The sequence below is a fragment of the Brachyistius frenatus genome, unplaced genomic scaffold (genome assembly GCF_029030835.1).
Source record: "Brachyistius frenatus isolate BFR_SWC_R1_liver_20210118 unplaced genomic scaffold, ASM2903083v1 Contig_119, whole genome shotgun sequence".
NCBI classification, from domain to species: Eukaryota; Metazoa; Chordata; class Actinopteri; family Embiotocidae; genus Brachyistius; species Brachyistius frenatus.
The window spans coordinates 184,932-208,055 of NW_027210718.1; the positions used below are offsets into that span (position 1 = coordinate 184,932).

Consider the following 23,124-nt stretch of genomic DNA (forward strand, 5'->3'; position numbering starts at 1 on the left):
TTTAGTCAAGCAAAATAGAGAAGTGAGTCTGAAGGGGCTGTGAACGATACTGCCAACAGCTCGCATGAGGAGGAAGTCGCACCACAAACCGGTAGATGGTGTTCAAACAAACAGTAGCCACAGTGGGAAGTTATTTTCTGCTGAGGGCTAACATGTCTGTAGATGCGACCAGGCTCCTGTTTGAGGGCTTTCTGCAGAAGAGAAAAGATAATCTGGTAAATTACAAATTCATCTGGTTCTTAAATCACTTTGAACATGTGCTAGAAGGGAGTCAGTAACTCGGCTTTGTTTACTTTTACCTATAGAAATTGAGATGGGTCAGATATTGGTTCAGGCTTCAAAACACAACCTTGTTCTTCTATACTGAGAAGAATGGCAGCGCTGTAAGTACACATTTGAAGTCCTTTATATTTGACTGCTGAAATACATTCAGGCTCAATGATCAACTGAACATGGTTATGGTGTTTTTAGCAATAGTTTTTTTCCCCCTTGTTTTTGAGATCTCAATTTTCCAATGTCAATATAAGATATTGTTCTCTTCACAGACACACTTGAGAGGTTATTACTACATATTCACAGTAAGTTCTCTTTAAAATTTTTTTTATCACAGTTGATATATAAGAAAATGTTTTGCAGTTGTGGAAAATAACATTTGATGTATAAGTATTTGACTAAAGTACTTTTTTCAGATATTCTATGGCATTTTGCCTTTATTTGATAGCACCAGTAGAAATACAAACTAGATGTAGGACTTGTAACAAAAGGCCCAAACTGGGAGAATATTAAGTCAGCGGTGACCTACTTTCATCCCCTCTACTAACCTATATTTATTTAACTGCTTCAGTCACAAGTCGGGATTCAAATTATTAAAACGAAATGGAGTCATAAATACAACCGTGTTTCCCAAAAAGTTGGGACACTAAAATGTAAATAAATACAAAATGCAAATCGTGTGAACCCATATTTAATTGATAAAAGCTTAATTGACTTGGATAGACCCAAGACAACATATCAAATGTTGAAACTGAGAAACTTTACTGTTTTTATTTAATAAACATATGCTCAATTTAAATTTGACGGCAGCAACACCTTTCAAAAACGTTGGGAGAGGGACAACAAAAGACTGAGAAAATGGTTGTATATTCCCAGCGGGATGGTTGGTTTGAGCTTCTCTGAGAATTTGCCACAGTTGTTCAGTGGATTAAGTCTCGAGTGTCTCTTTGTCTGACAATAACTCCATAACATTGAGCTCAGGGCTCTGTGCGGTCACACCATCTGTCGCAGGACTCCTTAATCTTCTTTTGATTGACGATAGTTCTTTATGACTTGAGCTTTTCGATAGTATTACCATGCTGAATGTTTCAATGTTGTTGTTTTTTTTTACATAGGCTGAATGTTTTTGAATACATTACTTTTACTTTAACAGATTACTTCTGCTTGTGGTATTACTATGTTTACTGAGGACTTCCTCCAGTGCTGCATCGTTGTTAGGACACATCAATAGAAATTGATGAAGTACGTATCTATCCCCCTTCTTGGACCAGGTGCAATCTGTGCGAGAAGTCCAGAGAGCTGGCACGAAGCGCTTCATGTTTGAAATGATCATGAAAGATGGAAAGAAAAAAGTATTGGTGAGTCTCCACTGTGGTTTGGCTGACTGCAAGCAGCGTGACAGTGGTAGTATCACAGTTTCAGCTGTAACCAAATTCGGTCACCTCCTAAGCATTGTTTGCCTGTGTGTGTGTGTGTGTGTGTGTGTGTGTGTGTGTGTGTGTGTGTGTGTGTGTGTGTGTGTGTGTGCGCTTGTTGCTTGTAGGCAGCAGACACACCAGCTCTCAGAAAGGAGTGGGTTCAATACCTTTGGCAAGCCATGCACCTCTCTACCTCTGGAGTGTCAGACTCCAGAGGCACACAGTAAGTAGCAAGAGGACTTTTGTGGTCGACTGGATTTGAACTCTAAACACGGATTTGGGTGATTTTCTTGTTTTTATGGTGCACATTGTGTCCTCCTTGCACGGCACTGACCTTGCATTCTTCTCTGCTCCTCAGCCTTGAAGTGTGTGAGCAGCGGGACCGATTAAAAAGCAATAATCCCATCAGCTCATACAGCGACAGTGTGATGGAGCTGCTGCCTGCTCGGCCTCTGTCCGCCCCGGGTCCTTCGCTAGACCAGATCCACCTGCGGGCCGAGAGCGTCGCCTCTCCCGTCTGCCAGCCGGAGGAGATGAGCAACGAAGAGGCCACTTACATGAACACACTGCTAGCCTGTAACTACCAGACGGGTGAACATTTAAAATGGTTTGCACCTGAATTCAGTTGTTCTTTTAGCTACGTCATGTTAAACTCTGCTTTTTTCAGACGACAGTCTCGACGATCCTCGGTGGCCCGGTGGGTTCAAGGACAGACAAGAAGGAGACTATGATGTTTTACCTCCCAGGAACAGTATGATATAAAGATACTTTAAATATTTCACTATGTAGATTAACACAACACACAGATGTCCCCAGTGACCCAATTGTGTGTTTTATCTTTAGAGATATGTGAGGTGAACCATTCAGCAGAGATGGAAGAGGGCGTGTATGACTTCCCTTTGTCTTACAGGAGGTCTGCTGAACATCAGGGTGAGATGACTAACTTTAAAATAACTGATTAGGCCTATATCAAAATAATAATAAAAAAATATTGTGGTGGAATGCTTGATCTGTTTCAGACCCCACCGACAGTATCTATGACGTGCCAAGCTGTCTTTTGAGGAAGATGTCTGATCACAGCACAGGTAACTTTTCAGATATCAATTAGTCCCCTTGCAAACATCTCATTTAATTTTCCTTTCATTTTCTTATGATACGGTCTTTATAAATTTACACAGAATGACAACATGTGCAGCATCTTCAAACTCATTGGAGTGCCTCGAGCTTCAGCTGTTTGTTTCTGGGGGCAGACGAGCAGCCGGAGGAGGAAACCTGCTGGAGGATATGAAGTGTAGTTTAAGGACGTTATAACTTTTGGATCCGACATAATTCTTTGTTGCTGGTAAATATCTGCATCTTAGTGTTTCACCTTTTAAGTTAAACAGTTTGTATCCATGCAACAGGCACCAAAAATATCAATGTTTGTCACCTCGTTAAACACTGGACAAAATGCTCAACTGCAGCAAAGAGGTTTAACTGTGGTATTTATTTCAGCTGTCTATACACGACATAACCACACAATCATTTATAACAACAGAGAGCACACTACATAAATGTCCACACACATGCACTGTGTCAGTCACACCATGGTTCACAATAGCTAAATGACTCATTTACATGTCACCTTGTTCAGTTTACACCATCAACATTAATATTGCTGTATTACATTTGGACTGGATTTAATGGGAATGATCTGAACTTTGTGTTAAAACCTTTTAAACAATTTATGGAATTGAAAACTTGTAATGCTCCATGAAAGTAAAATATAACTTAAACATGCTAATATTTAATGTGAGCACTTTAATATTTCATCCAGTTTTCTCTGCATTTTAAATTTTTACTTGAAAACATTTTTTGTGAGTAACAATTGCAGAAACTTGAATCTACACTTAGCAAATGTAGTGACTACTCACATTGTGCCTGTTCTGTTTCCATGTACTCTTGAGCTGGTGAAAGCTATGAAGGTAGTTGTAAACAGAAAATAATCAACGTGCGCATCGAATCCAAAGACTACACTCTATCTACAACAATGCATTCCCGGAATTGGATTAAACGGACATCTAATATCACTTGATAAACATACATTATGTATATACAGTATCAGTATTCATTAGATAAAAATAATTTAGTAGTGCAGGGCTGAAATGTAAGCAAAAACAAGGCGTATGTAACAAGCAAAGCATAAAAGTGATTTGTGCGTTCGCAATAGGTTTCTTCTCAAAAAGAAAACTAGTACAGTACAATCAAATAAAACATAAACAATCATACAATTATATTTGGACATCAAATAAGCTATAATTCCACTCCAATGAGCAGTAGCTCTCGTTTGGATAAATCTTGTATTGTGTTCATTGTCAGTTAGCAAAACCCTAGAAATAATATTTGGTTCATAGAATCATTATCTACACGCCCAACACAACAGAAGCAAAAATTAAAAAAAATGCATAAAGGAAAAGATTGGGAATCTAAAGATCTAAAATGACCTTCACCTTCACTTGGGCCTGTCAGTTCATTTTTAAAGTAATTTCCAATTAACACCTAACCGGAATTATAGTTGTCATTGTAGTGATGTTACTGAACTAGCAAACTATTACAACACCCCCCCCCAAAAAAAAAAAAAAAAAAAAAAAGAAGACACATTTGCTGAGAAAAGCTGAGTGTGAGTTGTCAGTGTTTTTCTGTACATATTTTAGATCTGACCACCACTTTTGTAGCTCTGCAGCAAGCGTAGTGCCAGTTTACACATGTTTTACAATTTATATTTAAATTCTGTATCTGCCTTAATATACTGAAACTTTTCTTAGGCAATCTGATATTTGTGGAAAGGTTGTATTGTTAGTTTTAGGTGACTGGTAGCACAGGCTTGTGTTGTAGTGAAATCAGGCCTGAGCCTGAGGCTGTTCCCTGAGGAACTCCTCCAGGACAGAGATGATGCTGCAGGCTTCAGGCAGGTCGCTGTGCTCCGCCCTGGCATTCTGCAGCAACACATCCCCATTTCCGCAGCCCTGCAGGAACTGGTAGCAGCGAAACAGGGCGTAGTGGCTCATTTCTGCCTGCCGCACAAAGCGCTTCAGGCTGTTCATGTCTTGGATGGCCTGGGCAGTAGGAGCGGTGGCGGACAGAGAGGAAGTAACAAGTTGAAATCAGGATCAGAATGAAAGAAAACCGTTTATTTGCCAAGAGGAACTGAGAGTCATAATGTAGTTTGTCAAACTTTGCGGTAGTCATTTTCGTGGGAAAAACAAACAGCAACCAACCATGATGCCACCCACTGGTTTGGGAACTGCCGTTCTGAAGCCTAAAGTTTTTATTTTATTTTGGCCGTCGCCATCTTGCTATTTTGGTGTGAGGAGCGAACGGTGAATCTGGCTCGATTTGATGAGGAACCCGAGGACACTACGCTCTACCCACCTATAGTGGAAACTTGACTGCACCACAGGCCTGTCAATCAAACAGACACACTGCTTTTTGAAGCCTAATATCTCATTAAAGATAGGATTATTTTCAGATTGACCTCCAGAAAACAAATAAAAAGGGGGGACTTTAACGAATGACACCATTATGATTTGTGGGAAAAAAAAAAGCTTAAATGGGAGTCTGTAGAGCTGGAGCCTTTTTTGGAGTCACCCCCTAGTGGCCCTCGGTGGTATTGCAGTTTACGGCACTTCCGCACTGGCCTCACTTTTCAGACCCGGAAGCTACGTCCACTTTTATATACAGTCTGTTGTTCAGACACCAAAAAAGCTGTGGAAACCCTGCTATAGTCTATATTTATGTTTACTCACCTTAAGTTTGAAGTTCTCCAGAATCTGTCTGAGCAGGAAGGGATTACAACGCTCTGCGGCGTTTAGAAAGGCCTGAATCCAGTCGTCACAGAAACGATTACTGACTGAGGGCAGAAGACATCTTTATTAGACTCTTAAACGGTACACAGATACAGTGTGTGCGTGTGTGTGTGTGTGTGTCATAGAACATGGCTTACCAGTATTGGTGAGTGTGGGTGGGCTGGTGGAGCAGTCTATGATCAGGTCGGACTGCGTGTCCTCTGAGATGGCTTTGCACAGAGAAGCTGTTGTGGTGTCTTGCTGGGACAGGCCCTGCAGACTGGCTGCTTTGATGAACCTGGTGCAGTATACGACAGACAGCTACTACATGCACGCACACAACAGGCAGGCAGACCTGCGTCTCTTTTAGAAGTCATGGGATTTAAAGAAGTGTTAGGCTCAGTGTGAGGATTGTCTCCTAACTCACCTGGACACGTCAGCCTTCGTCCTCTCGTCTGAATTGACGACCTCCACATGTATGTGACTCAGAGCCTGCGTACGGAAAGTTTAGTGGCTGTAATGTATTGTTCTGGAAAACATTCATGTTCATGCACACTAGTAGGATTTTAAGTGACAACTCGGAACGCTTTGGAACAAAGTATTTGAATGCAAATGGTAAACAAAGAGAGTTCATCCAGATAGTTCCTATACTCAGTTTTCTGGTATCTTTTTTTTTTTTTTTTTTAAAAGCTCCGACCCCTGGGTACCTACTTTCCCCATAACAACAGGAACTGTGGTGACACAAGTGTTTGGTGATTTCTGTTATTAAAACTAAAAGTAATTCCAAAACAAAACAATTTTGGTTTTACCGTTTTTTTCTGCTTTACAAATTATTTTCAGGTTTGTTCATTCAAATACTATATTTACTGAGCACAATTAATATCCAGCGCAAGCAACATCATTTCACATTGAAGCCATTCAGTGTGTGGGGTTGCTTTTACAAACATTGGTCACAGTGTCTTAATTCCAGTAACTCCTATGAGCGTTTCTCTTTGTCTCTTGTGGTGAAAAGTGACTCACGGCATGCAGCAAAAAGCTGATGTTGTTTTGGACCAGCTGCACCACTCGATGAATGTGCATCACAGACTCTTCATACCACTGGCTCAGATAGGGACGCACTTCTGTCTCGAGGTTCTGCAGCTACCACACACCCACCCACACACACACCCACCCACACACACACACACACACACACACACACACACACACACACACACACACACACACACACAGAGAGAGAGCAAGAGAGAGAGAGAGAGACATTTCAATCTTGCATTAATAATACAATAACACACATGTGACTTTATTAAACTGCTCTTGCATTCTCATACCTCTGGGATTTGCAGGTTGCTATGAAGGCCTTGGACGTATTTATCAAGCTCCAATCTAAATGTGTCTCGAGTCAAGGAATTTAAACTACTACTAGCAAAGTAATGACGTAGACACACTGCGAAAATGCAGCAAAGAACATTTTGTAATCACGTACGATATTAATGCTCAAAAACATCAGAGAATGAGTTTGACCGATTCCACGATGCAAAAGGATATAAGTTCAGTCCTTTTTCAGACCCTCCCATAAAGCAGATGACGTATCCATTTCCATCAGCATCGGGCTGTTCAGGAGACCTCTCCTGCTCCAGGAGACAGCAGTAGCAGCCGACCGCCTGCTCTGGAATACTGGGAAGAGTACATGTTCAACACCAATGTGTTAACCAACTTACCTATTTTGTCTGATTCTGCATTTTTAGCTCATCTCGTGTCCCCATGTGACCTCCTCCATGATACCAGGCATACCACACATGTGCTGCATCAGTCCCACACGTGTGCGTTTGTGTTGCAGACAGGCGATGCCGGTGATGTCAAATTATTACCCGAGTTCCACAGTGGCGATGTTGCCCATGCCTCCGAGCAGGGCCCCTTTGCTCAGCCTCCTTGATATGTAGGTCCGCAGATCCGGCTCGGCCTCCGCTGGCAGGCTGCTGTCAACTAGTGTCAGGCTGCGGGGGGCAGGGCATACAGTCAGTACCTGTACAAGCAGTCTGTTCAGGCGAAGAGGAATTCGGAAGCCACTCAAGTCAATGGAGAGGAAATGGAGAAAGCTGATGACCGGAAGCCAAACATCCAACACAACACACAACTGAGTCACATAGCTGGAACTGTGCCCGGGTGTCCCCCCCGTACACAGAGATTCAGGGATATTATTCACTACTTTTTTTTTTTTACCAGCTCCATTTGACACGGAGACACATTAAGATTGGGTACCTGCAGGCGATGTAACTCAGCAGCACAGCGATGATCAATCAGAACAAAATCACGAATGAAAACAGCATTGATTCCATGTTGATTTGGATTCCGCGGGTCGTGGACACACCAACGCACAACAGTCACGGCCAAAGAGACACGACCACTGAAAGCGAGTAAGAAAGTAGGTGGACGGCTCCTTTGTTACCTAAAGTCATCGTGACTTGTTGTGGAGTCTGCTCGTCTCTGGTTCCATGCCACATTTTCCCCAGAAGCCTCAGATCTACGACAATCGACAGTTTACTCGTCACCTGGTCAGTTTTGATGTTTAAATTGGTTTTTTTTTTTAATTGTTTTTTTTTTTTAACCTGCATGAGTGTCAGCAGGTTCAGGGACAGCGGACTAAATCAACTAAAGAGAAAAACGTAGACTTAAGTGGTAGTTGAACACCAGGGATTTAATTTTTTTTTTTCCTGGTTGTTTTCAAGGGGGGGAAAAACAACAACACGTGAACAACAATGCATACACGTATACGAAATGAAATAGAAATACATATATAAAAAAAAACAATTACCTAACAGCGCTAAAACATGCAACGTGTCACAGTGGGAATAAATTCAGGAATTCTCTCTTCAAATTCTCAAAGCGGGTAATAACACGAGTGATAGCCACCATTACCTCGTGCCTTGATAAAGATAGATGGTGTAGTAGCAGTTCAGCTGGATTTTCTGGCTGTATCCGGCTATTTCTTCGCTGTCAAAGTCATCTCTCTCCTCCACGTCAATTGAATCCTGGAAGGACGAGGTTTGGGAGGTAAACATGATCCCGCCGCTGCACGGAGAGAGCTGGCACCGGCTGAAACGGCGGATAACGCAGACGTATTTGATTGTTTAGCTGTGCTGTATTGGTGGGTAAGTACTGTAGACTCTGAAATTGCCGGCCGATATGAAGTAATAATCGCAAAAACAGCAGCTTTGCTTGGAAGCTTTTGTTTTTCTTGCGTATGCCTACTGCGCATGTGCAATGTGTCCGTTTTAAAATGTGTCCGACTACTTTTGTTTGTTTGTTTTTGTTAATGTTGGTTCCTGAGCCAAAACGTTGGAATTACATTAAGGCTCTACGTGTGTTTATGAACACGATTTTTCTAGTTTTAAGAAAATGCTGTGTAAATAATAGTAATTTAGACTAGTTCTAGTGAAATGAAACACTTCTTTAATTCTGGTTAAAATGAATAAAAGACAAACACACAAACAAACAATAGTTTAGAGCTTTGGATGGGTGGCTCAAAGAAAGCTGGGAGCTGTGGATGGGAGTTACTCTCCAGTTGTTGTTCTGCCGCATGGTTATTGGCACAACCTGGGATCCAGCTTAGCCTTCTTGAATGGACAAGAAACAAACATGGGCGAGTTGTAAGATCATTAATTCACACACAAGGAATCGCTATGGATATTTAAAAATGTACACTGATGGCTTCATAGATCGAAGACTCACAAGAACTGCTGCTGCAGTAGAAATCCTTCAATGTAAAATTGAGGCCAGAAAGAGACTTTATGATGACATTTCTGTTTCTGTGCATGTGAAATGAAGGCAGTGGTTATTGGTTTGCAATGGGTAGAGGATGATAGGCTAGGCAGAGCAATAACATCAGAGTTGTGTGCAGCAATAACGCGTTTAAAATGTTGTAACTCCAGTAGTAGAGAAGATTTTCTGTGTGGGTCCCTGCCCATATTGGAATTGATGGAAATGAAATGACACACACACACTAGCAAAATGAGCTTTGAAGGGGAGGAGTTGTGATGTTAATGTAGACTATATATCAAATCAGAAGCTAAAATGGTAATTAAGGGACAAATCAAAAAGATGTGGCACAACCCAAATGGAACAAACAGACAAAAAAAAAGAAGATATTTTGAAGGGTGTGGAGAATTAAATAGGAAAGAATATTAAATATTAACTATTAAAATCAGCTCCAACTGCAACATCAAAGCCCTGTACCCATTAATAAATCAGTAATTATAATCCAATAATATATTTCATTCTGAAACGGGCTACTCTGCATAATGAGTGACCTACTTTTAGTTTGGGTACTTTAAGTAGGCCTACATTTTGATGCTGATACTTTTGTGCTTTTACTTAAACCAGATTTTGAATGCATGACTTTTAAAAAAAAAAAATTTTTTTTTACTTAGTAGTATTCTACTTTTAATGACTTTTATATGAGTAAAGGATCTAAATAGGCCTACTTCTTTCACCGCTGGGTAGAAGTAACAGAGTGAGATCAGTAGCGGGCGGTAACGGGCCGGAAGCTGTTTGCCAACTACCAATTAAACTAAAAGAAGAAGAAGAGTCGTTTTGGAGCAGGACCGCTAGGGGGCGCGCTGGAGCCGCAGTGTGTTGTGGGACGTTTCAGTCCGGACGCCATCTTCCTCGAAGCTGTTTCACCTGAGTGAATTAGCAGGCAAGTGGACTGAGTGCAGAAGTCATGGGGAGAAAGAAGAAAAAGCAAATGAAACCCTGGTGCTGGTATCCTTTTTCCACGTCTTATATGCGGTGTTATATTGCTCCTGTTTCTGTGTGACACAGCGTTACTTCCTGTGACCAAGCTAACGTTTACTGTCAGTTAATGTAATTAATAAATGTATAGCTGACTCGCAACGTGCCAGCTACTTATTGTTTTGGTTGAGTTAAACGGCAAAGCCCTTGAAGAAATCCCCGTGCAGGAGTGCCTGTGAAGGTCTTTGACGTCTGTACTGAGTAAACAACAACAACAACAACAACAACACGTAAACAAATGCGGGAAACATTTCAGCTGGGAAATAAAGCGATCTTGTGCAGGTTTCCTCAGCCGGGATCTCAGGTACTGCAACAGAGACTTTGATGATGAAAAGATACTCATTCAGCATCAGAAGGCCAAACACTTCAAGTGCCACATCTGTCATAAAAAGCTGTACACCGGCCCCGGGCTGGCAATCCACTGCATGCAGGTGAGGGAAACCCGTGTGTCATCTACCATCAAGTCAAAGCCGAGTCATTTCTTTATGGACTAACGTGTTCACACCATACCTCTTCGTTTTTAGGTCCACAAAGAGACCATTGATGGAGTTCCTAATGCGATACCTGGAAGAACAGACATCGAACTGGAAATATACGGCATGGAGGGTATCCCAGAAAAAGACATGGAAGAGCGAAGAAGAGTGCTCGAACAAAAAAACCAAGGTATTAGCACCAAAATACCCCAATGCATTGTTTTTTTTTTTTTTTTTATTCAAGAGGGCTGATTCTGCTCCTTCTTATTTTTTAGAGACTCAGAAGAAAAAGCTGAACCAGGATGACTCCGATGAGTACGAAGATGACGACGAGCCTGGTCCCTCCTACCAGCAGCCTGCAGCTGGTCAGCCCCAGGCGGGCTACATCCCCCCTATGACCCAGCCTGGCATGCCTCCTGGCTCTGGTGCTCCGGGGATACCACCAGGAAGCTACTCAGGTGAGAGACAGTTATTTACCTTGAACTGCAATACACCAGCTGTTGAACAAATACGAGATAACACATGCAACTGATGCGCTTGTCTTTCCAACTCCAGGTTTTTTTTTTTCTGTTTAATGATTTCACCCCACCTCCAGTTTGGGGTAGCAGGCAGCTGCACTGACACGGAGGCAAAGCAACGTCCTCCTGTCGATGGGGTCAGAAACGTATTTGTTTTAAAAAGTCTCCATCAGTTTAAGTGTATGCCATTTTTATAATGTGTTGACACTTTTACCTTGCTGTCAGAAAACGCTTTCTGACGGGGAACTGAAACTGTTATATCGCTTACTTCAAAGCTCCCAGGCTACTTTGACAAACACAGTAGTTTTGCTGTTGTCGGTCTACTGCTGCATCGGGTAGGTTAGTTTGTTTACGCTCCTGTGTGACCGGCAGGCTTACGGATTGAGGCAGCTGTAAACCAGCAACTACAGTGTTCTGCGAGTTAAATTACTATAAAGGAGTCTGGTGGCATTAATGAGAACATAATTGGTTTTAACAGTCCACTTCCCCATCGTAAAGGGCTGTCTGGCAGCGAAACAAAGCAGTGTACATTTTAAATACAGCTTACACTTAAAGTGATATTGTTTGTTTCTAGATGGGCCTTTTTTTTTTTTTTTTTTTTTTTAGGTGGCCAAAATTCATTTTGTCGCTGACCCCGTCCACAGCAGAACATAGCTCAGCGTCCACACTGGTGCAACTGGTTGCTTCTCCAAACTGGGGACGTGCTGTCCCCCATCTGCTGCAGGTCATACACTCGATATGGATCCAAACAATCCAAACTACTGTATCCCTTTAAAACTTTCCAAGAGGCTTTGTGTTACACGCCTCAGAAAGTTAGAATATGTGGCTGAGACGTTGTAGTGGACTGTGTTAGTTAAAAGAGGTGTTCCTAATTAAATGGCAAGGGAGTGTCTTTCGTTTGTAATAATGAATCTGTTTGTTTCAGGAATTCCCCCGATGATGCCAGGTGTGCCACCCATGATGCCAGGAATGCCTCCTGTAATGCAGGGAATGCCTCCGGGGTAAATGTCATTATCAACCAGTACATTTTATTAATCCTGTTTTCACTATATATTGTATTTAAACACAGATTTTGTTCCCCTCCCTCGTATATTAAGGATGATGCCAATGGGTGGGATGATGCCCCCGATGATGCCGGGTGTGCCACCAGGTAATGGCCCTGCCCGCCTGTAGTAGACTCAATAAACTTTTTTTTTTTTTTAAATGGATATTATGGTGAGACGTTTCCCCACGTTAAATATCTTTCTTCTGCTGTTATCAGGCATCCCTCCTCCCGTGGGTCACCGTCCAGGCCTCACACACATGCCTCAGGTCCCCCTGCTGCCAGCGTGCTCACCAGACCTGCAGTCGCTGCTGCCACCGTCCCGTCGGCGCAGCCTGATGTCACGAAACCTCTGTTCCCCAGCGCAGGACAGGTAAAATCATGACACCATTTACATCTGCACAGTTTCCACGTCCTCCCAGCAGTCCCGCAGAACGTTACACTCGTCTCCCCTTGACTAAAGGGATGTTTGAGTAGCTATCTGAGCTCACGCGGGGTGGTATCACAAAGACTGCCCGGGAATTCCTTTAATTAAAGGGATTATTGAATTAAATTTTCCTATCCTTTACTTTTTTCCTGTGCTACAGATGGGCAGCCGGGCTGCAAGTACAAGCGCTGGCTCGTCAAGCGCAGACTCTCAGTCAGCTTCTCCTGAAGCTCTGTTCCCTCTCACGTCACAAGTACGCAGCTGTCTGCCTGCTTTACTCTTGACAACCTGCAGCTTCACAACTGGCATGCACACAACCGTGTACAGTTTGCCTGTGGTGTACTTGGGCAGGTTTAATCTATTTCATTTGCCAAACAAGTAGCCATTTTGTGAGATTATAGCTTTATAACATGTTTTGTAATTTGTAGCAACATGCCTTCATTTGCTTTTTCTTTTCCTACAAATCTGCATGAATAGAATACTCCTGAAGAAATATCTTGATCACCTCAAAATCGAACCAAAAACTGAAGAGTTATGCAGATTTGTACAGTGGGCTTCTTGTTTCTGAACTGCTGTGGGGCAGAATAGCACAGCATGCTCTTTTGGATTTGTTTTCTTGCAGGCTTGAAGGAATTGGTTCCACTTTAGTCATACTTTAGGGTGACTCTACTATGTGTGTGACAACCCAGACGCCGGTTTATAGACTTAGCATCAACATGGTCAAAGATTAGATGATCATAAGCAGGCATAGACATGAGAGACGTGGATGTAAAGTTCTCCTCTTGGAATAATTTAAACTCTCCTCACGAAAACTGAATAACATATTTATATTGCAATACTGCGGTATTTGAAAAATGATGTAGGTGCAGGTTAAATCACCCAAATCCCCCCTATTGTCTGCAACTCGTGTTTTTATTGAGACATGTTGCTGTTTTAATTGAAAATTACATTTTTTATAGTTCTTTGAACCCCACAAACGAGGGGACTTCATGTATTATTTCGCAAAAGGTTTAGCGCACACCGTAAAAACAAACCACTTCTTGGCGGTCATTAAACTTATATGTTTTTCTGACTCGGGTGAACAGACCCAGGAAAGAGAGTGAAGAGGAATCTCGAGATGGTCCATCTTAATTCTGTGTACGAAACAAATATATTAATGCCAGACCTAAAGAAGCCCAAATACTGCTGAAATGGGAGTAATCTTAAAAGTATGACTATAAGTGAAATTGAAATGCCTTTCAGAAGAGTCTCTCCAATGTGCTCTCTTGTCCCCCCCCCCCTCCCCCCAGCAGAATGTGTCAGGGTCCCCTCACACCCCTCCCTCCACCTCCTCTGACCCCTCAAAGCCCACATTCCCAGCCTACACTCAGGCCTCCTCTGCAGTGGCCAGCCCCAACGCTGGCAGCAGTACGCTCTCCAAACCTCCCTCCAATGTAACCAGTAAGCCCGCCACACTCACCACCTCCAGTGCAACCAGTAAGTTGATCCACCCTGATGAGGATGTCTCACTGGTAAGTAGTCCGGCTGGAACGGTCTCTTTATAGTTTTTACAGTAAGTAGCTGCACAATTTTGAGAAAAGCAATGAATCATAGCCAGTTTCTGTCACAGTAAATCTGATTCATTTTACTGGCGCCACTGAACCTCACTGTCAAATTATTCGTCCTCTTCTTTGCTCTCTTTGTGCCGCAGGAGGAGTTGCGGTGTCAGCTGCCCAGATATCAGTGCGGTATTTCCCGCCAGGGCCAGACTGCGACTGCCGCCCTGTCTGTGGGTGCCGTGGGTGGCATGATGGCTCCTCAGCAGGCCGGCATGAGGCATCCCATACCTGGTACACACGGTCTGCCTCTCCTTCACAAACACTTTACACTTCAGGCATTTAGTTGCTTTCTAAACAGCTGTTTGTTCTTACATGCTGTTGGTTGCAAAACTCTGCTGAAAGATCAGAATCTCTCTTAGATGTCATTATGATTATAAATCATTCGTTAAACTTTTCTACATACCTTCTATGCTACTGGATGGCTGTGAGGATGGCAGTGTTGGTTGATGCACCACTTTGGTTTAGACTGAAACAATTACCGGAGGTATGAAGCTTTGTGTTCTCATTCATGATCCAAAGAGGATGAATCCTACTGACTTTGGTGATCTTACTTTTCCTGTACTGTCATAAAGCAAAGTATTGGATGAATTAATATCGTCAACTAAAATGATTAACATGATTAGTACGTCAATGTTAATGCAATTTAGGTCAAAGCATTACTGTGCCTCACGCTGCATTCAGGTCATATCGAGGTAATTACAAGTTTACAACTTGTCAATATCCAAGTCATAACCGGACTGAAGACCAAGCAAACGTAGAAGCCTCACATCCTCAAAGGCATAAACACAGGAACCTTTCCTGTCTCGTAGCCGTCCCTTATGTCATGAACCTACATACAGAGACCCGAGCATGGCTGGAGACTAAATAAACTCCACAGTCAGTTCCTCCAGGAAATCCCCATCATGCAATCGCAATAATTAATGCAAATTCATCCAATTTACGATCCGTTTTCAGGTTCTTGCCATTTAGCAAAATTCCCGCTATTTTTCCACATTAAAAATGATCAATAGAAGCTCCGCTGTGGGCGTTAGAGAACAAAGTGAGTCCTTCTAAACCAAACTTGCTCTATCAACAAACGTCTCCTCATTGAGTCTACAGTTAGCAAGGCTCTTCAATCTCTCTATTTCTCTTCTTCTCCTCTTGGTTTTATTGGTAGTTTGGAAACAGCTATCAGGTGAGCCACCCTTTGATCTGGAGTGGAGACTAAAGATCATCTCTCTCTCTCTCTCTCTCTCTCTCTCTCTCTCTCTCTCTTTTCTACCAAACAATGTAGTGCAATCAAAGTACATTTGAACACATAATACGAACCAAGTGAAAACTAAAATAAATACATAATACTGATGTTATTCAAATTCTGTTCACTCATCTTGTTGATTTAACCTCTCCTCTCGTCATCAAAACAAACCACACGTCGAATCAAAGGAAAAATCAGGCCTCAGTCTAATTACACAGTATTATTACAATTGTACAATTATACAGAGTTTTTCCGGCTATTTCTGTGATGTACAACGGGCTTCTTAGCGTCATTTCGCATTTAACTAATCCCCACAAACTTGTGTTCTTGCAGGCCAGTATGGGGGTCCACCGCAGGGGATGCCAGGCTACATACCAGGAAGGATGCCTCCGTACGGACAGGCCCCTCCTGTGGTTCCTCCAGGATACCAGGGAGCCCCTCCTCGGCCACCCATGGGTATGAGACCCCCTGTCATGTCTCCTGGAGGCCGCTACTGAAGCCTGCCTTCCTCTCTGCAATAGGTTTGGACACTCAACCATTTTCTAATGTCCTCAGCTGTTGGTAGACAACCCAGTATTGGTATTTTAGTTACCACAAGGTACTGTTTATTCTACTACTGAGCTATGAGGAAGAGACACTGAATAAGCAGCAAACAAAAGAGCTATGAAAGCACCACAGAGCGCATGGGAAATATTTACACTGCACCTAACAAAGACTATGAACTGTTTCAATATGATTCTCATCCAAACCATCTCTGTTCTGTGGCTTTTTTTCCTTCTCATGTTTCATTTAGGTTTATAGAAGTGTAGTAGATATGGTTCGTAGTGTTGTGAAGGCGCTGGAGTTACATGGGCAGTACCCACCCTTTATCAAGGCAAGTTTTATGTAAATACCTTTCTGTTCTAAGCTAAACGGTGAGGCCTTCACAGCACATTGTGCTGTTGGACTTGTGTCCCCAACTTTGTTTGGTGAGGGCTTCCACTAACTGTTTACGCTTTCCTTCTGTTTTATGTTCATACTTTTATGAGAAACTACTCCTTTAAACTTAAGAAGATTAGGTATTAAATGAAATGGTATGTGTATCGTTGTGAAACTGTACTGTAATAAAATGTGGGAAAAATGCAAGACTCTTTTTTGCGGGATGTTAGAAGGCAAAGGGACATCACAGCAGGTTTGTACTCCAGTTATGAAATAGATGGCGACTGCGCTTTTATTCTCTTGAGTATGAAGAGTGAACATCGAATGACAGAAATCATTTGTTTGGTTGAAATGAAAAAAAAAAAAAAAAAAAAATGCTGTTAAATGTTTTCTTTTGACTGTAAGTGGTGTATTTCATTTTGTTTTACTGATGTTCTGTACATGGCACTGGCAGACTGGCCTTTGACACACTGAGTGCATTGTACAGCTGCATAACATCCGGGTCAGTCGTGGCTGTAGTGCTAAAACCCAGATTTCTCTTCTCCCTGTAGCGATGCCATGGGGGGACTGGCTGAGGCCCTGTCTCAGTGTAGCCCTGTTTCAGCCTGAGGCAAGTCTCACCCTTTTTCTGTCTTCTCATTCATTACCAGGGGCCCTCACAGCGTACACGCTGTTGGATATCAATGTCCCCAAACTTGCAGCAAGTTTGGTGAAGGCCCTTGTTTGTGTTGTTGCGTTTTAGGAATCATTTTCACAAGTCATGTTAGCTCTTGTTAATTATATTCTTTTCTTGATTGTTAAGCTGTTATGTGCCATATCTTCCATTCTTTAACCGGCGAGAGCATCAGGAAGCTCATTTCTTATTCAATAGGTCTTTACTGAAAATGTAAAGCATTTAAAAGAAACTCCATTCATGTAGAAGGTTTGGATATTGACAAGTCAGATCATTATATTTGCTACTGATGGCTTGGTCCAAAGTCACATTGTTTGAGTCCCACATGAGCACCACCATAAGCAGTCTGACACCTACAGCCAATTTACAAATTAAATGTGTTTTGGGAAGTCTGGATGTAGAAATGCCTTTTCATATGTTTGCTTCATGGCTGTTCCACTTAATCCTGTTTGTTCCATCAGCGTTCCTCACTTGATCATTTGATTTTAACTACTTACATGAAGGAGAATCTCTGCCAGCAACAGGTTAGTTAAAGCTGTAAGTACCACTACTATAATTTTAATTTGGTGTGCACACATGAAAGCTTAATGTACACTGATGGCAACAAATCATTTATTATGATGTCAAGGAATGGCTCATATACCCAATTTTGGTGAGAATAGTCTCGATTAATACCAGTGATTTCAAGGCCACACAGGCAGAGTCATAGTCTTCACTGGTAAGTATGGACTCGTACAGTATCTTACATATCACACTAAAGGTCTATAAAGCTTCGACCTGCTGATGAATACAGCATACTGTTCTTTATGATTTCACACGTTTTTTGGCTTGTATTGATCTCAAGTTTTCAATTTGAATGATATTGGGCTGCTGGGGAGATTTGGAGGAGTTAAGTCAAAAACTTAATGAAACTTTTTTAGTATCCGTCGCTCAAAGCACTCTGCAGGATATTATCTGTGATGTGTCTACGTATGTCTGAATGCTTTTTCTTTTTTCTTTTAAATAAACCAGTTCACAAACTCTAATGTGTCTTTGTGATACACACACACACACACACACACACACACACACACACACACACACACACACACACACACACACACACACACACACACACACACACACACACACACACACACACACACACACACACACACACACACACACACACACAGTTTTAACCCTCAAAAACCTGTGGGGACCTCAATTTTGGTTTCCCCTCACACACAAAATAAATATGATCTCCTTTTGAACTTTGTATGCCATTTAACATATATCCTGTGTCCATCCTGTGTTATTGAATAATGAGAACATCGAGATTTTGTTTTTTCACTGAACAAATTTATTGTCAATGTAAATGACAGATTTTTAGATGTCATTGTGGGAACATGCTGTGATGAAACATTTGATAACCAAAAACAAAACAAAATTCTTTGTATAAGTATGAAATACATTGAGATTAATATGGCAAAAGTTCTATATATCAACTAAACTGTCTATAGAATTATCTGAAAATCATGTATTTACATTATGATCATGAAAATGACTGCTTCTTATTGTACACAAACAAGGCAGACTTTCTGCTTACATAGACTAATATATCCTACTTCTCTGATCATTTAAAAAAGAAAACTATAAGGTAAAAAATTCCCCCTTGGGGATTAATAAAGTAACTACCTAACCTAACCCAACCCAAACTGAAAATAAAACATAACAACATTCAGAATAATTCCAAAGGCAAATATTTTGTTGAAAAACAAAAAAAGTTTCGTAAAGCATTCACAACTTAAGGAGTTACATTCAAACAAACCATAGTTAGACTCTTTTTTTCTTTATGTATATAATTTGAGCAAAGGATTTTTTTTTTTTTTACATCCAGCATCATTTTAATACCTCCAGATGCACAAGTCATGTTTTTTGAGAATTAAACACAAGTAAAAGCTGAGTTACATATATACTATATCCACCCCAAATACAGTATGTATTCCTCATAATGAAGTGAATAAGCGGATTTTGATTGCCTTCTGCATAATTACAATACATATCTAAACTTATATTTAAAAGATGAATGAGGGTATGCAAAACCCTTGTTTTGGTATTGGATAGGAAAGCAGAAATGCCTGTGAAAGTCTTTGTAGCTTAAGATCATGCAAAGACCACATTTATATGACTAGGTTTGTGCATATTGCAGATTTACACTGGAAACATTATTCCGCCACTTGAATGTCGAGGGCAACCACTCCATCAAATGTAAAGCCCAAGTAGAAGGTGACATTTTCATTTCCATTTGGCAGGGAGGCCGAATGTAGGGGAACGACCCTAATCTTGTCACCTCTTCCTCCACCTTTTACAAACAACTTTCCATTCTCAGTCCACCCTTCAACTCGTTTCAGTAGCTGCACCACTTCCTTGTTTTTCCATACTTCTCCTCCAAGCCATTTTAGGTTTCTTTCATTTAGAGTGCCTTTAATGTGCTTTTCAATAGCACTTTTGTGGACAATCTTGTTAAGACCTCTTGCCTTTGCCAGAAAGAAGTGAGTCAAAATTCTGCTTTTCCTCATATGTTGTTTTTTTTTCACATAAAGTCTCTGAAGGACATTGATGGCCTCTAAAAGGATCTGTGCATCAGCTGAACTGGACTCATTGCTTGTCTCAGGCCAAAACAGAAGAGAGAGGAGGAAGAGAGCACTTGGTGATGACATGTTTTTCCCCTTTGTATTAAATCTTTTGCTCAGCTCTTGTAGTTTTTGGAGGGACAGCAGCTTTGAGGACCCAGGTAGAACACAGTTAAGAGCGATCTGGCAAAACATGAAGTTTGTGAGTTCTTTCTGGTCGAGCTCATTCCATGTCAGGTTTTCTGAGTACATGTTAATGATTGTCTCAAGTTTTTTCCCTGCACGCTCTCTTTTTTTGTCATGAAGTAGCGAGAAGATGGTGATAACGTTTCCTCCACCAAGCTTGTAGGCCCTCATCTGTCTTTCAAATGAAGAAAGCTTTTCAGCTGGACCGGCCATGTCGGTACTGCTACTTTCAGCTGCCTCATCACTCTCATCTGGTATATTGCAAAAGAATCCAGCATATACAGCACTTTTCCTTGTCAACCATTCTCTAGGCTTGTGTACCTGTTCTAGATCCCTTGCATCATGCTCTTCATCCTCTTCACTGAGATTTGTTTGAAAGTAGCTGAGATCTTCAGAAATGTACTCAAATGCATGATTCAAGCTCTTTTGTAACCCCTTCAACTGCCAGTGAAACGTCTGCCAGGGTGTTTTCACCTCTGCTGGTATGTAGTCTGTTAACAAGTACTTCATCAACTCAGATTTTCCGGTGCGGCTTGAAAAAACATCTACCTTTGAAAGGAAGTTCAGCAACCTGCAGCCAATATCTATTTCTCCGTAGTATGAATGGTTAAAGCTGAGAGTCTCTTTCGTTGGTGCTTTTTCAGAGGCCCGAAATGCAGAAATTCCTTTGAGTGCAGTGCTTATGATTTCAACATCCCTTTCAGGGGATGGTTCTTTGTCCACAAGGTTGTCATACAAGTAGTAAAACCACCGCTTGTAAACTTGTCCAAGTGTGTCAAGAATATGTATCTCATGTGGAAGAAGAGATTTTGCTTCTTCTGCCCATTTGAGGGCCTCTTCAAATCTACAATTTGTATAAAGCAGCCGGGCGAGCTGTTGTGCCACATGTGCATCTTTTCCCAAAGCCATGTAAGCAGCTTCCAGCAGATCGACAGCTTTCTGAACACCATCTTCAGTGCTGACATGCTCAATAAGGGGTGAAAAAGTTGTGCCTTTTGGATCTCCTCTGCTCTTTTTGTTGCGTCGAATAAAAAGAGCTTTGATGAACTTCAGGAACTCGTCCCTGTCGAACCTGTGATTGATAAGTACCGGATCTTTGATGAGATTCATGGCAATTTCACTCTGACGCAATGTTGCAGACAGCTGAGTCAGAATTTCTTTTGCCACCTTTGGATGAATAATTCGTATCGTTGAGATCTGTGTTAAGCTTTCCTTCAGGTGGATGAAAAGGAGTCTGGCTGCATCATTGAGATGATCCACAAAGGCATGGTCCCGAGTCGTGTCCACATGGACAGCAACGCCAAGGGTCGCTTCACAGTGTGACACAGATATGTACGAATCTTCGACATAGCAATTTAAGAGAGCTACAATTCTGATGAGGCGAGTGATAAGTGATGAATGATCAATGTTATCCAGAATATTGTTTACAAAGTCCTTGATGTAGCTCGGCTGGAACTCCTTACTCATCAACACAAATGTGAGTATGAACTCTGCTTTAAACTGCAGTTTGAGTTGCTCAACCTTTTTTGAGAACAAGGGCTTCTCTCTATCTGACAGCTTGTGTGTGACTGTGACTGTTCGAGATGGCAAAGCTCTGCACATTCTTTCTGGATCATTTGACCTGTTGCAGACGAGCAGGATGAAGCACAACACAGACGGAACAATCTTTTTGATTGCGATGACATTTCTAAGATGCTGCCCGAGTTCATCAACATAATCTGCATTCTGGTCCTCCAGCAGTAGGAGCACTGGAAGACAGTTTTTTGTGTCATTCTCATCATGCTCCCTCAGTTTCACTGCATGCTCGCACACAGTCGTAACCTCCTTACTCCGTTTCACAACTGCACATCGCACTTTTGTCCTCTGACTCCAGAGGATCTGCCGTGCTACAGTACTTCCACCACTGCCAGGATGATGGTAGATGTTCACACTCTCAATGCATTTGGAAAGATGAATCACAGTGTTGAGAATTGTGCTTGCTTGTTTGTAGGCATCCCTCTTAATGATCACCCCACACTTCTGTTGGTCAGCAAGCCAGAAGTTGATCCACTCTATCTTTCCACCGCGATAGAAATGGGACTCAATTTGTTGGATTTCATCCTCGCTCATGATCTCCAACTTTGTGTCATCACACTGGTCAACACTGATGATTTCCAAAGAGTCTAGCAAAGCCTCTTCAACAGACTTTAGGAAGCACAAGCCTCCGTTTGAGACTGGTAATGTCCTTGTAGATTTAGTCTTTGATAGCTGAATGCTTTGAACTGTGGCATCCACATGACTCAGTGGCATTTCAACAATGCTGATTTCTTTCAGGTCAGATATGGGACAAGACAATTGGGCAAGACTTGACCACTTTTTGTAGCTTTCCTTTGAGTCTGATATGACTGCCAAATAATCATGTCCATTCATCTCCGCATAGAACTCATGGAAAGTCTCAACAAGTGGTTGTTCAACATCAGACATGAGCAGGAACAGGACCACAAATGAATGTCTGGGTAGGATGTCATTGCAGATGAGCGACACTGCATTTTTCAGTTTCTTTTTTTGTGTTTTGATCCAGGTTTTTTCATCACAGGTTTGTTCCCCACCAGGAAAGCCATTTCTTCCATTGCAGAAAATCCAGCTTGTTCTCTCAAAAAGCTGCAAAGAGTTTTTGATGTCTGCATTTTACGATCTGTTGGCATTCCCATAGTCATCAAGAAAGTGAAGGTTTGCAGCCTTCTGATTGTTATAGCTTCCACAAAGACCAGAAGTCTTTGAATCAGGGTCAAAGTCAAACACGCAGAATAGATTCATGTTAATCAAGAAGCTTATGTTGTCGAGATGCTCTGGCGGAATTTTGTTCGTCACAACTATGTAAAACAGAGAGTTGTCCATATGTGTTTTTCCACATGTTAAGAGGATGGCGAGTTTCCTCTTTTGATCCTTTCTGAAGTCTGGAGCTGTTTCATTGCTTGAAGATTCTTCTTCCTCTCTCTGTTGGTCTTTCTCTCTTAGTCCTTGAATGAAATGAACTAGGTCATCAGATATGCGTGGTGTGTTGGCTCCCACTCTTTTATAGGGAACCTTCTCTTCACATTTGACTTTCTTGTCCTTTTCAAAGAAGTTTGGGACACCAACATAGTAAAGCT

General features: G+C 41.7%; 4 protein-coding genes across 8 annotated transcripts; 2 read left to right on the forward strand and 2 right to left on the reverse strand.

The window, feature by feature from the left end:
• The first annotated feature begins 27 nt into the window (after positions 1-27).
• LOC138629638 (uncharacterized) lies at positions 28-3,573 on the forward strand. Of its 3 annotated transcripts, none has more exons than XM_069713471.1 (10): positions 28-215; positions 306-383; positions 546-578; positions 1,545-1,631; positions 1,817-1,914; positions 2,050-2,282; positions 2,359-2,442; positions 2,535-2,621; positions 2,711-2,776; positions 2,870-3,573. In XM_069713471.1, the coding sequence occupies exons 1-10, from the start codon at positions 96-98 to the stop codon at positions 2,872-2,874; spliced, it is 891 nt and encodes a 296-aa protein (XP_069569572.1). In that variant the 5' UTR covers positions 28-95; the 3' UTR covers positions 2,875-3,573. The 3 variants fall into 3 exon arrangements, with proteins under 3 accessions (XP_069569572.1, XP_069569573.1, XP_069569575.1); XM_069713472.1 differs by having other exon boundaries at positions 2,050-2,267; XM_069713474.1 differs by lacking the exons at positions 2,711-2,776; positions 2,870-3,573 and having other exon boundaries at positions 2,537-2,592.
• Positions 3,574-4,319: 746 nt separating this feature from the next.
• Positions 4,320-8,776, reverse strand: cunh17orf75 (chromosome unknown C17orf75 homolog). 3 transcript variants are annotated; one of them, XM_069713469.1, is made up of 10 exons: positions 8,435-8,776; positions 7,965-8,039; positions 7,387-7,512; positions 7,062-7,192; positions 6,847-6,905; positions 6,536-6,649; positions 5,943-6,007; positions 5,674-5,813; positions 5,477-5,580; positions 4,320-4,786 (listed from the first exon to the last, which is right to left on the reverse strand). In XM_069713469.1, the coding sequence occupies exons 1-10, from the start codon at positions 8,575-8,577 to the stop codon at positions 4,571-4,573; spliced, it is 1,173 nt and encodes a 390-aa protein (XP_069569570.1). In that variant the 5' UTR covers positions 8,578-8,776; the 3' UTR covers positions 4,320-4,570. The 3 variants fall into 3 exon arrangements, with proteins under 3 accessions (XP_069569570.1, XP_069569569.1, XP_069569571.1); XM_069713468.1 differs by having other exon boundaries at positions 6,536-6,655; XM_069713470.1 differs by lacking the exon at positions 7,965-8,039 and having other exon boundaries at positions 6,536-6,655.
• Positions 8,777-10,091: 1,315 nt separating this feature from the next.
• LOC138629642 (BUB3-interacting and GLEBS motif-containing protein ZNF207-like) lies at positions 10,092-18,217 on the forward strand. Its single transcript, XM_069713480.1, is given in 12 exon segments — positions 10,092-10,279; positions 10,614-10,740; positions 10,834-10,972; positions 11,058-11,240; positions 12,226-12,301; positions 12,398-12,450; positions 12,562-12,594; positions 12,597-12,715; positions 12,930-13,022; positions 14,059-14,280; positions 14,460-14,598; positions 15,935-18,217. Coding segments are annotated over 12 exon segments (1,389 nt in total). The 5' UTR covers positions 10,092-10,238; the 3' UTR covers positions 16,099-18,217.
• A 316-nt stretch (positions 18,218-18,533) lies between these two features.
• On the reverse strand, positions 18,534-23,120 carry LOC138629674 (sterile alpha motif domain-containing protein 9-like). The gene has a single exon (XM_069713528.1). The coding sequence runs from the start codon at positions 22,454-22,456 to the stop codon at positions 19,400-19,402; it is 3,057 nt and encodes a 1,018-aa protein (XP_069569629.1). The 5' UTR covers positions 22,457-23,120; the 3' UTR covers positions 18,534-19,399.
• Between the last annotated feature and the right edge of the window lie 4 nt (positions 23,121-23,124).